The sequence below is a fragment of the Onychomys torridus genome, chromosome 11, assembly GCF_903995425.1.
Source record: "Onychomys torridus chromosome 11, mOncTor1.1, whole genome shotgun sequence".
Classification (NCBI taxonomy): Eukaryota; Metazoa; Chordata; class Mammalia; order Rodentia; family Cricetidae; genus Onychomys; species Onychomys torridus.
In genome coordinates, this window is record NC_050453.1 from 88561760 (window position 1) to 88575826 (window position 14067).

General features: G+C 36.8%; 1 protein-coding gene across 3 annotated transcripts in view; it reads left to right on the forward strand.

Moving 5' to 3' along the window:
- Pign (phosphatidylinositol glycan anchor biosynthesis class N) overlaps window positions 1-14067 on the forward strand; it is a 146552-nt gene that overhangs the window by 99842 nt on the left and 32643 nt on the right. For 2 of the 3 annotated variants that reach the window (XM_036202961.1, XM_036202960.1), the window contains 6 exons: window positions 127-213; window positions 4805-4860; window positions 5250-5325; window positions 7616-7689; window positions 10526-10568; window positions 12453-12505. In XM_036202961.1, coding sequence (XP_036058854.1) covers window positions 127-213; window positions 4805-4860; window positions 5250-5325; window positions 7616-7689; window positions 10526-10568; window positions 12453-12505 — 389 coding nt within the window. The remainder of the gene's footprint in view (window positions 1-126; window positions 214-4804; window positions 4861-5249; window positions 5326-7615; window positions 7690-10525; window positions 10569-12452; window positions 12506-14067) is intronic. The other variant, XM_036202962.1, reaches the window with a different exon arrangement.

Below are 14067 nucleotides of genomic sequence, written 5' to 3' on the forward strand. Positions count from 1 at the left end.
TCTTTTTTTTTTTTTTTTGTATTTGTTTTTCTATGTAGGCACAGTATAAATTCTTAGCCATTGTTAATTTGTAAGTCTATAAGCTAAATACTATAGTGTATTAATGTATTTCTTCCTATTCCCCAGCTCAGCAGCATTCAGTTCACCTGTAACACTGATATAACTCAGTTTCGACTGCTCAATCTGGATGACATCCGTAGAGCCTTTTTCCTTGTATCCTTTGTTGGGACTTATAAGATCTGGCAACCCCATTTTAATAGAATAAAATGATATAGAAGATGTTTCTCCTTGTTACTTAATAGTGGTATTTTATTAGAGGCCAGTTAACTCTCTTCTCAACTCGAGTTTTCTCACATATTTACTTCTCATCAAAATTTAGAAAGGACAGATGCTGGGCATTTAGGTCAAGGATAGAGTGCTTGCTGAACATGCACTAAGTGTTGAGTTCAACTCTTAGTAGTGTGTAGTTAGAGTTTTCCTGCCTGGCCCAGCAGTCAGGACAAATCTATCTTACCCACCAGTCCCACAGTTGCTCAGACCCAACCAGTAAACGCATAGAAACTTATATTGCTTACAAACTGTATGGCCATGGCAGGCTTCTTGTGATCTATTTCGTCTATCTTAAATTAACCCATTTCTGTTAGTCTATACTTTGTCACATGGCTTGTGGCTTACCGGTGTCTTTACATGTTGCTTCTCATGGCGGCGGCTGGCAGTGTCTGTCCTCCCAAGCCTTCTACATCCCACAATTCTCTTCTCTGCTTGTCCCGCCCACACTTCTCGCCTGGCTATTGGCCAATCAGCATTTTCCTTATACAGAGTGATATCCACAGCACTTCTCCTTTTCCTTTTTGTTAAAAAAGGAAGGTTAACTTTCACATAGTAATACTACAGATAACAAAACAATTATCAAGCAAGAATTATAGTTATAATATTAAAGAAGATATCCTAACTATCTTATATTTGTGAGTTTAAGGTTTTATATCTAACTTATCTTTTATCATAACTGAGGAAATTATAACTATCTAGTCTTCAACCACATCAAAGACCTCAGAAGGATACAATAGTACCTGAGAACCAGGAGAAGGATGCCAGCAACTTTCAGGCGTCTTGCTGGGTAGACAGAGACAGCTGGCAGCCTGGACAGTCACCTAATGTTCCTTTGTAAAGTTGGGGCATTTGTCTTCAGCCCACAGGGCTAGAGTCTCTTGGTCACTTTTTTCAGTGTACTCTAGAATGTCTGGCAGCTTCCTCTGCGAAGCAGGAACCTGAAGGACCATTTTGTCAAACAAAGTTTAGTGGTCACTTTTTTTTATGGGTCCTGCATGTCCAGTCGATCAAGCAGTCCAGGCAAGAACAGTTTGTTGTCCAAATGGCTATTTTTGTCAAGGTGAAGATAAACTTCAATGCCCATCCTCCTCTCTGAAGTAAATTGGTGCTGCCAGGAGCAGACATGTCTCACTGTCCAGAAAGTCTAAATTTTTAAAACATTTTAAATGCCATATTCTGTAGACTTTTGAAGTGTTTGAAGATTACCCGTCTATCTGAAATATATCTATGTATACCCAGAAAACCCAACATGACTCTAAGTTTAACTACCATAGAAGACTAATTGATCTGTATTTCTTAATTATCCATTACAATCTAAATGAGTTGCATAAACATAATACCTCAAATGAGAGTAGAAATATACACACAGCACAACAAAATTAACTTTGTTTGTAATTAAGTTTGTATCAATAGACTAAAATCTATACCAATGTACGACATTCCAAACAAGTTGTTGTTCTTTAAAAGTAAGTTCATTAATCTACCCTATACAGAGTGATATCCACAGCAGTAGTGCAAGCAAATAAGTACTTGTTTAACTATAGAAAAATGATATTCCAAATGTGTATGTATTCCCACCATTCAGTGTCTTAGCAGTTAAGATTTTTGTCACATGTGTACATATTCCTTAAAAATAAAATGTTAAAGCTAAAACTAAATTCTCCTTTCAACTCTCAACTCCTGTTTAATTTCTCCTGCCCTAGAAGAAACCATTTATGGGTTTGTTTGTGTGTGCTTTACCTGAGTCTTGTTAGGTCGACAACCATCTCACTGGTGGGCTTTGGATCCCACCAGAGGCAATACCATGGAATTACTAAGCATTACAAGTTTGAAAGATGGCATGGTGAAGCCTCGGTTCAGGAAGACCTACTGGTCAGGTGCAAGAAATTCATAGGGAGTTACTTCTTTGAAAAATTACCTAAATTTTCAGTTTTATTGAGGTAAAATTAATAAAAATTATAAACATGGAAGGTGTGTAGCTTGATGCTTTGCCTTATACGGCAAAATGATTGACACATCTTGTTCTACCCAGCTGCTGTTTGCATTTCCCCCCTTTTCCTTCCTCCTTCACATTCTTCTTGCCATCCTTCCTCTTTCCCTCCCTCGCTGTTGAGAATATAGTTAAGATCTTCTGTCTTAGCAGGCTTTAACACAATACATTTTTCTATATTACCCTATGAATCTTAGCTGTCCAGACCTTACTCTCATAGATAATTAAAAGTTTTGTTCTCTGGTAAATCTTCTCTGCCCCTCTTCCTAGTCCTTCCAACTACCATGCTACTGTTTTCTATGGCTGCTTGTTCTCCTTTTCTTCCTTTGTCTGATCTTGAACCATAAGTTTTCCCAGTCTCCCTCTATAGCCTGCTTCCCATGTCTAATGAGTGACAGCTTTTCCTCTAGTACTGGCAGAGACCTCTGACGTCCACTTTTCCAGCTCTGACCTCTCTTGACTGTGAGAGCCCTCTGCCCATCATTTTCCTGGGAATCACCAGATACCTGTGTGAACTGAGTCACAACTGGTGGTGCTGTTATCTAAAGTAGCTCCCTAGACAGCCTCTTGCCTCTGACACAGACTACTGAGTCAGATCCCTGGAAAGCCTCCTGCCTTTGTCTTCCTATGCTGATGTCTCACAAATCACATGGATTTTCATTATGCCACTTACCTGAACTGTTTGGGTCCCACATTATTTCACCCAAAATTTAAAGTTCAAGTTTTTATTAACATGGTCCTTCCTTCATTTTTCCTGTGTCTTTCAATGAGCCATTAGCTCTTACCACACCTATCTACTGTTTCATGATGTAATTTTCCCAGTGTGTTTACCAGCATATTTAAATTGCTGTAAGACTATTCACATTCATGTTCTTAGCACCTACCTCTGTTTAAGATAGGTGCTAAACAATAACTGTCAGTTATTCAGGTATTGATTTCAGGAAATGGCTGCATGGATACCTTTACAGCTCAGCTCACCTCCTGGGTTGCGGTGTTTTCGCTAGAAGTTGTCATGATTTCCCTGTAGGGTCTCTGTACATGTGTGATGATAGAAGAGCTCATTTAAACAAGGGCGTCATCATTTTGAGTACTTTACTAGCAGAAAGTCCTGGACACCAACAGGGTTGATAACCTAAACAAATCAAAGTTCAAGAAATGGAGCCAGCAAGATGGTTCTGCAGATAAAAGCACTCACTCGGGGTGTGTGTGTGTGTTGGTTAGTTTTTGTCAACCTGATACAAACTTGATTCATGTGGAAAGAGAGAACCCAGTTGAGGGATTGCCTCCATCATATTGGCCCGTGTGCAAGCCCCTCAGACATTTTCTTGATGAATGATTGATATGGCAGGTCCTAGTCCACTGTGGGTGGTGCTGCCCTTGGGCTGGTGGTCCTGCAAGCCATGGTTAGCAAGTCAGTAAGCAGCATTTCTCTGTGGTCTCTGCTTCAGTTCCTGCCTCTCAGTTTCTGCCTCCTACAATGATATACCTTGATCTGCATGTTTAAACCAAATAAATCCTTTCGTCCTCAAGTTGCTTTTGTCCAGTGTTTATCACAGCAGTAGAAGTAGCTAATATACCATGCAAGCCTGATGACCTGAGTTTAGTTCTCAGAACCCACTGTGGAAGGAGAGAATCAACTCTCCAAAGTTGTCCTTTAACTTCCATACATGTGTGTGTGTGCGCTGTGTGCGCATACACACACACACACACACACACACACACACACACACACACAAATAATAATAATAATATTAAAAAATAGTTCAGTAAGGTTTAAAAATGTTCAGCATTCTCAATTAAGTTGAGTTACTCTAAAATATATTTTGTTTCCTTTTGAGATTTTTGCAGAGCCTATTAGGAGTTTCACATGTCAAGGGCCCATGGTAAGTATATGTAAAAAGAAACTATCCTGTAGCTAAAAATGTCTGATGTTCTAGGCCTACATCCTTTTGAAAAGCCATAAGCAACAACTATAGACAGTTCATCCTGTTGATGCTTGAGAAGAGGAAAGTAGCCTTCTCAAGAGTCACCAGCATTTCCACACACCTAATGGTTTTCAGGGCATTGCTTCAGATTTTAGGTCTTTGTAATGTGTTCACCAGGAATGCACTAAACCATCCTTTCAAACAATTCATGATGATAAAGCAGTTAAAAAGAAATTTGCTTTTGTTGTAAAATTGCCCTTTATTTTCTCAAATGAAAAAGAGTACCAAACAACAGGTAGGGAAGCCATGGCTGAAGGAGAGAGGAAAATCAGCTTGAACCCATGTCCTCCCTCTGTTCCAGGGAAGGCCCTCTCTTAGATGATTTGACTCAAACTCATCAAGAAAATGCCTCATTCAGATGTAGAGTTGGAAATCTTTCATTTGTAAACCAAGATTAGTCACTACTTGCAAGAATCTCTTGAATAAACAAAAATAAATTTGTAAAGAAATAAATTTTATGAATTCTGACTTGTTTAGGCATTTCCTTAACTGTGTGTAGGTTTTCTTTTTAGTGACTGCATTTTTTGGAACTGGAAATATAGCTTCTATTAACAGGTAATCTTTTACATTTATTTAGGGGTGTGTGTGTGTGTGCGCGCACGCGTGCGTACTCTCGGGCCAAGAGTATCAGATATCCTGGAACTGGAGTGACAGACTGTTCTGAGCCACCTGATGATTTGGATCCTTTAGAAGAGCAGCAACTGCTCTTACTGCTGAACCATCTTTCCAGTCACTTGACCTTGTTTTTATATTCAATAATATATTGGAGTATAATATGATAATAAGGGGATTAGCATTCAGATCTATTTTGTTTATTCTAGTATGACTCAATTTTAACAGAAGTTGATTTTAGAGAACTACTGAGCATCCTTTTTTTCTAACAGAATATTTAAAGTCAAAGTATGAATTCTAAAATCTTTACTCTTTTCTTTATCATTTTCTAGCTTTGACCTTGCCTCTGTGTATTGCTTTCTGACTGTGTTTAGTCCTTTCATGATGGGAGCTCTCATGATGTGGAAGGTTAGTTTTCTGATTTTAATACTTGCATTAAATGATTGGTTTAAAGATTTTGTATTAAGGTTGTGCATCATGTTTCATTAAGATTGTAAAGTCATTGTAACAGAGGCACCCTTTCACACTTGGTGTTGATGGAGGAAACCCTGTAACCCCTACTTCCAGATATCTTTGCTTTATTCTTAAGACTTTTTGACTATAAAAGAATAAAGATTCTTTAGCCCAGGAAAATCCTATCAGAGGTAATTAAAGACTGTAGGAGAGCTATGATCAAAACTACAATGTTGCTAAAGATTACAAAGCTCCCTGACCCCACTGGTCTCCAACCACAGGACAGCCATTGTGTTCTTATTTTTCCCATGTACCTAGAATTGATCAATCCTTTCAACAAAGGTGTCATTGAGTACTCTGTTTATCTGATGTGTCCGGTACTAGCTGAGTGCTGACAGTATGAAAGTAGTTGCATGCTCAGGTTTCTAGAGATAAAGATTCTGGCAGACTGTAGTTCATCTTCTTTATGGTGATGGTAGTAGTTGCTTTTCTGTTGCTGTCATAAAGTGCCCTGATGAAAAGCAAGTTAGCGAAGACAGGGTTTGTTTTGGCTTACAGTTCCAGGGGTTACAGTCTGTCCTGGCAAGGATGGCACAGAAGCAGAAGGCCAGCCTTCAGTCAGGAAGCAGAGAGATCCCATTTCATCTGCACACAGGAAACCAGCGATGTTCTTCTTTCTGTAGGAACTTGACTGCCTGAAGTTTCATAACCTTCCAAATAGTACCATCAGCTGGGGACCAAATGTTCAAATAAATGAGTCTGTGGGGGACACTTCTCTTTCAAACCATTGTAGTTGTGATACTTACTTGTTTCCTTTACTAAATTTTCTCTTTTATAGTGTTCAGCACATCTTATGTTGTTAGTATCTATTTATTTAAATATTTGGATATATAAGTAATAACTGTTGAAAGTGTATATTCTCTTAGTAAGAGTTTTTGCATTGAACCAGTTTACACTGATTTTTTTTTTACTACATTAATAGAAATGTAATTTAAGAAATGGTAAAAAGACATTGGTCATTTTCTTATATCCCAGTCTCTATTCTGTATTGAATTATTTTAAAATATATTAGAGTTTCTCTAATTGTTATTCACATTCTTAATGATGGTTATTCTTTGCCTAGTCTAAAGCAAAGAATATGATACTAATTAAACATAAAAATAAAATTACATCAGTAAATCTTTAATTTCTGTCATAATTTAGTAAGCTGTAACAAAATAATGCACTTAGCAACTAGTGTTGACTAATGAGTACTGTGATGATCGCCCTCCTGCATGCTGTTTCATATGTTTTTCTTTGGAGAACAACCTTATACAGCCTTGAACTTCATTTCTTTTCCATATGCTACCCCAAACTTGTGAAGTATAAATTCAGTGTTTTGGGAGATATGGGAAGAATAGGAGAGGGAGCTAGGAGGTATATATGATTGTATTTCATTGTTTGCATATATGAAGTCCTCAAAGAATGAAAAAAATTAAAAACTTGTTTACTGGAAATTAATACTCTACATATATTAATAATACTGGCACTAGATCAATGGTTCTCAGCCTGAGGGTTGCAACCCCTTTGGGGGTTGCCTATCAGATATCCTGCATATCAGATATTTCATTATGATTCATAACAGCAAAATTCCAGTTATGAAGTAGAAGTGAAATAATTTTGTGCTTGAGGGTCACCATAACATGAAAGGGGCACAGCAGTAGGAAGGGTGAGAGCCACTGCTCTAGATGATGAACTTTTCAACTACTAAACATTCTTATGTTTTCTGTTTTCAAATTTACTACATTGAGTATAAGTTGATAATCATAAGCAAAATAACATTTTTAAACTCATAAGAGCAACAATAGAATATCTGAGTTGTGTTCATGATGCTGTAGTATCTAGTAATAAGCTAAGTCCATTGATCTGTATCACATCAACAGGCTCCATAACTTACTTGCTTTAGGCATTCTCGTGGAAGCATGAACATTGTCATGAATCAGTAGAATGTGTCAAATAGGGCAAAATTTGTAGAAGATTTTAATTTGGAATACATGTTGATGTTTGCTATTATTCCTTGTATATTATTGTTGGTTTTTAAATCAGTTTTCACTGTCCTATGTGACAGTTTCATGCTTGATCTTTGTTTCCTCTCAACTGGTATATATAAATTATTCGAGAGATTGTGTAAGCAGAAATAGTATTTGCTTCAAACATGTTTCAGATGTTTGTTACCAGTGACATCATTTGTTGTTCTTTGGAACAGATTTTAATTCCTTTTGTTCTTGTGATGTGTGCTTTTGAAGCAGTTCAAGTAACTACACAGCTGTCATCAAAAGGGTAAGATAAATGCTTAAGAAGTCCTGGGTTCCCCCATTTAACATAAATGAGAGAACATTTGAAGATATTTCATGTGATTGCTATTAAAAGTTAGTAACATAAATTGCTTATTTTAAAATACAGAAATTTTCCCCTTTGAGATTTCAGTTGTCATTAGAGGAAATTGGCTAGGACCTTTAGCAAACAAATATGCTTTCTCTTCTGTAAAACATTAGAATCTTATTCAAATTACTAAAGATTCTCTCTAGAAAAACACAAATTTTAAATGCTGTAGTTAATTTATTTGTCTGTTATAGGTATAATAACACCTACAAAAAGTGAAAGGCTATCATTACAATATCTTTTGCCTTATTTCTTTTTTTTTTTTTAGATTTATTTATTTATTTATTATGTATACAATGCTCTGCCTGCATGTATGCCTGCAGGCCAGAAGAGGGCACCAGATCTCATTATAGATGGTTGTTAGCCACCATGTGGTTGCTGGGAATTGAACTCAGAACCTTTGGAAGCGCAGCCAGTGCTCTTAACCTCTGAGCCATCTCTCCAGCCTCTTGTCTTATTTCTTAAAAATGTATTAAATGCATTTGCTAACACTATTTCATTTTATATGAGTTGACATTAACTTTTCTGTATATCAATAATTTGCTCAAATAGACATTGGCAAATGAGTGAGAAAGATTCTGAGTTTTGAGATATTTCTTGAGCACACAGTCTTCAGCATTCAAGAATCTGAAAGAAAGTTGTTAACCAAGTATTTGCTTTTTTTTAACCCATAAAATTACCTCATCAGCTCAGAGTCTCAGAAAAACACTTATAAATAGCACTTTTGTAAGTGAATCAAACTGGCACAGTCAATGCTAAAAAGATGAATAGTATTAACATAAATTTGCATGTTTTTTTGATGAGCTTAAGCTAGAACTTGGTTTAGCATTCTAGTATGTATACACCATATTTTTTTTTTATTTAAGATTTCCCTCTACTGTTTAGAAATAGTGAAAATCTTATTTCTATTTCAAAGAAAACAATCTTTCAGGATATTTACATGAATTTAATAGTGAAAACATATACTCCTTATCAGTATCATACAGTTGACAGTTGCTTAGATGCAATAAAAATTAGTAAATAATACAACATGTGCTTTCCTGCATCTCTGCTAGTAGACACATTTTTCAGAAGGAATTTTTAATTAAGCCTTGTATAAGAAGAACAGAACAATGGGATAAAATAGAATGCTCCCTGAAGTGTGTGACTATAGACATGTATTTGTGTGCCTTTGTGTGGTAATTCTGCCTTGAGACTAATGGAGTGAAATCCTAAACACAGACAGAGACCTGAGGCAGAGGTAGCAATATCAAAGGCTTTAAAACATCTTCTCTTTTGACCCTTAAGCCTTTGAAAGGCATTGACATTTCCCCTGTGTATCAGAAGCTTAATCCATTGAGTCAGTGATTCCATTTTTCTGTTCACAGGTAGATTTGAGTTTTCTGTTTTACCTAACCCATCATGGAAGCCAGGCTATGTCTTCCCTCATTGCTCTTTTGCTTCTTAACTTCTGTCCATGTCTTGCCCTTCTGTCTGTCTTCAGAGACATTTTGTTTCTGCTGCCAAAATCTTAGAATTTTTAAAAGTCTGGGGCATAGAAGGAGTTTTTTTTACATTCTGGTTGTTTATTATACCCACACTGCCAAGGCTTAAGTTGAACACAGCACACCAATGTGATGGTTCTACCTGCTTTTTTCTTACCCACTCCTTAAAATATGTATTAGATAAAGATAGGTAGAAAAGTCATATTAACATTATTTTATTTTACATGACTTAAAATGAACATTTCTAATTGTCATTTTGTAGCCAGAAGTTTTCCTGTGTCCTGCCTGGGCTATAGCCACTCTGACCCAAGTAAACACACAGAGGCTTATATTAATTAAAACTGCTCAGCCATTAGCTCAGGCTTTCTACTGACTAGCTCTTACACTTACACTCAGCCCATTTCTTTCTTTCTTTTCTTTGTTTTTTGTTTTTTGTTTTTTGTTTTTTTTTTTCGAGACAGGGTTTCTCTGTGTAGCTTTGCGCCTTTCCTGGGACTTGCTTGGTAGCCCAGGCTGGCCTCAAACTCACAGAGATCAATCTGGCTGTGCCTCCCAAGTGCTGGGATTAAAGGCGTGCACCACCACCACCTGGCTAGCCCATTTCTATTAATCTATATGTCACCACATTTTCCTTGGCTTTACCTGTGTGCTATTACATGCTGTTCCCTGGACATCATACTGGCATCTCCTGACTCAGCCTTCCTCTTAGAATTCTCCTTGTCTTCTTATCCCATTTATACTTTCTACCTGGCTACTGGCCAATCAGCATTTTATCAACCAATCAGAGCAACGCATTCACAGCATACAGAGCAACACCACTTGTAGACAAATTTCTATGGTTGTGGGACTGGTGGATGGGACAGATTTGTTCCAACTGCTGGCTGGCTGGGACATAGGAAAACTTCAACTACAATCACCCATCATCATTTACTTGTCTTATTCTTCATTCTATAACTTAGCTCCTCATAAAGCCTTGTACATTTTTGGTAGAGGCCAAAAGGATATGTGAATGTGAAGGTTACCTGACAAATGATTGACTAAGAATGCTTTGGGTTGTGAGCAGTAAAACTAGGAGTTAACATCCTTTCTGTTGTGGTAGTCTACTGGGTACCATCTGCAGCAGCGCTTTCCACCCTTCCATTCTTACGTCTTGCCTTATCTTCCTGAGTTACCTGAGGATATTGTTCACAATTAGCTTCTAATTTATCTGAAAGCTGAACCTATTACATTGTGTGTATTTTTTTTTTCAGGCTTTTCCTCATTGTTCTTGTCATATCAGACATCATGGCTTTGGTAAGGCACTTACTTACATGGGTATAAGTTAGATTGAGAAACTAAGTTCTGTGTCCTTTCAGTTAGGAGGAGTATGAATACATTTCTGTACATGAAATCTATATACAGAGTTCTAAGTGATGGCAGTTTATAAAGATACACTACTTTTTATATTACTAATAACAGAAACTTTTTAATCTGTCAAATTTTTTTCTTATTACTTGATTTATTCTGGCTGTCATTTTATACTTCATCTTTCAGTCTGTTCTCTTCATTTGTGTTTGAAATGAACCTTTCATAGTTTAACAGAAGAAGCCAGTTTCAGATTTAGATAATGTGTCACTCATTTAAATATTGATTTTTAGTCCTCTCAGATTAAAAAAGAGAAAAAAGGAGTGAGTGAAGGAATGAAATACAGCTTTATCAATTGGGAAATGTTATCAGTTAATAGCTATAATCAATGAAGTCTAATTAAGATAATCTCCTTGTATATAATGTATTAACAAAAAGAATGAATTTATTTTTGAGTATTTGGGGAGTTGCAATACCTACTCTCAGGTTTGGTAATTCTCTAGAAGGTATCATTGAACTGCTGAATCCTGTTATATTCTTGGTTCTGGTTTATGGCAGTGAGATCAGACAAATAAGTCAGCCAAAGGAGTTTCTGTGTCGAGTAGAATGAAGAGTTCTCCTGTCCTTCCAGTGGAGTGAAGACAGCGTTTTCCTTCAGCAGTGTGGCAATACACATGGAACATTGCCAGCCTAGGCTTTCCTTTTTAATGGGTTTTGGTCAACACAGCACACTTGACTGATCATTAATCTCTAGTCCTTTCAAGAGTAGAAATCAGACTATGTAGCCCAAAGATCCCATCATAAATCATATTTTTAGATTGGTAACCAGTGTCTCAGGCAGAATGCTTCATTAACCATTCCAAGGCCTGGAAATCCGCTCCCAGTAGCCGAGAGGCCTGCCTCTTTTAAGGTATGATTGATACCTGACTATAGATCTACTAAGTAATTTCTCAAATCTGATTGCTGGCCACTTGATTTAAATGAGAGCATTTTTGTGTTTTGTTCAACCAAATATCTAGTATATTTCTCAAACTGATCACATGTAATGTTAGATCAAAATCAACATTCACAAAATGACAAATAGGCAAGAATAGACAAGAATTGGACAGTTCTGGTTGATTTTGTATGAAGAATCGAGTCACTCAGTTTAAGTTGCCAAAACTGTTTCTGATCCAGCTTTATTGACTGACATAATTTTACATCCCTTCTTCCTTGTTTTGCTTAAACCAGCATCACTTTAAACCTACTAAACTTGGTCTGGGCTCTTGGTATTTAACAAGCTATTCTCTTTGCCCAGAAACAACTTCCTCATTTGTCTCTCTGATTTTGTCTTTATCTAATTCCTACTTTTCACTTAGATTTCATGTTCCTCTGTTTCTGTATCTCTCAGTACATGTGCATTCACATGCATTTACATACCTAATAATTTGAACCATCACTAGATGATGCAGCTTGTGAGGGAATTATCTCTAAACTCTGGCAATGACTTGTTAATTCATAGTAGACTGTATCAGTGGAATGTTTGTTGACCAGATGGTGTGCCTTCAGTTGAATCTTGGGCATTTTTAATATTTTTATTAGAGTTGGGTGGTTTTATTTTTTATTATTCACAAACATCACTTTGTATTGATTTTATTTAATCATAATTCCATTTGTAGCATTTGGACCATTGTTTATTTTAATACAAGCAGAAGTTACAGTTAAGGGCATATTCTTGTGGTTCTGGGTAGAAAATGATGTGTCAAATATTCACCTGTAAAACAACTTTATTTCTAGATTGAAACTAAGTAATTTTTTGTTTTTAATGGAGTCATATTGTATTATCTTTTACAGCATTTTTTCTTCTTGATCAAGGATTCTGGTAGCTGGCTTGATATTGGAACCAGGTATTGTACATAGTCACATTGACTTCTTAAAAGTGTCTTAGTACGGGTGCCAATATGAGTTCAGGCAAATACAAGAAAGAACATAGATTTTAAGACTCTGAGATGAGACACCATTTTCTAATTCTTGGTATAAACACGCTGGCATGTATTCTCATGGTATACTGTGGGAGAGGAGGTTGGATGTTTAGTTTGGAGATAACTGGGGCAGCAGGAAGATATAAGAGGGACTCATGAATATGGAGTCTCAAAGTAACTTCAATGTCCTTGTGTGTTCTTATAATCTCACAACCGCATCTTGGAAAATAAGGCTTCAGACTGACTGTGAATTTTATGTGTTGGTTTAAATTTTATGCCATCCCTATCTTCCTTTTAGAAACTTTAGGAGACACTGTGACACACTGTCATTTAAAGCATAATCTGAGCAAGTCAGTTTCCTCTCTTTCCTGTAATCTGATATCACTTGCAGTAATCTGTTAAAGTTCTTCTTTCTGAGAAGGTAAAGTTGATCCTCCCATCTTTTGCTCCCAAATGGATTCTGAGACAGAATATGTTTTTATAAGCCAGTTTTATTTTATTTTGTTAATATTCAGTCACACTTTGAGCTTCTGGGAATTTGTGTGGGTTTATATACGATTGTGCATTAGACATTTCTCTCAGAGCTCCCAGCTGTTACCTGCCTGCCTTTCCAGGTCCATTGGCTGTCCTCAGACCTGGGATCTGATGTGAGTCTACATAAAAATCTGGGCCTAATCACTTGTTTTTAATGCACACATGAGCAACACTAATTGAACTTAGTGGGTCATAAAAAGGAAATGGATTTGAATTTGGGGAGAGAGAGGTAAGGGAGAAGGGAAGAATAGAAGGAGGGAAATGTGGATATGTATGATCATATTTCATTATATACAAATATGGAAAAAGCAAAAAAGCCTGGCATAGTTACATGTTCCTATAATCCCAGTGATGGGGTGGCAGAGCTGGGAGATCCCTGGAACTTGGTGGGCAACTAATCTTATGGAATCCATGAGTTCCAGGTTTAGTGTAACAGCCTGTCTCAAAAAATACAGTGGAGAACAATAGAGGAAGACATCTAACACCAGCCTCTGGCATCTGCACATACTCACACATATATGCACACATACCCACATGTACACGAACATGTGCAAATGCATACCACATACACAGAGACACAATCACACACACACACACACACACACACACACACACACACACACACACACACACGGGGAGACAGACAGACAGACAGACAGACCTCTATGACATGGCTACTCAATTTCTAGGTATTTATCTAAGAAAGAAAAATGTGCACAGAATGATTTGTATAGGAATTTTTTATAGTGGCTTCATTCATAACAAACTATGTTTCTGTGCACATGAATGGATAATTAGATTCAGCTTCAATTAAACTGTAGACAGCTATTTGCCAGTGAAAACAAATGAATGACAAATTGACTCAGCCTTATAGACAGATCTTTGAACTGCAGTGAATGAAAGTAACCAGTTATGCAGGAGTATATAATGTGTTGTTTCCACTTATGTAAAAT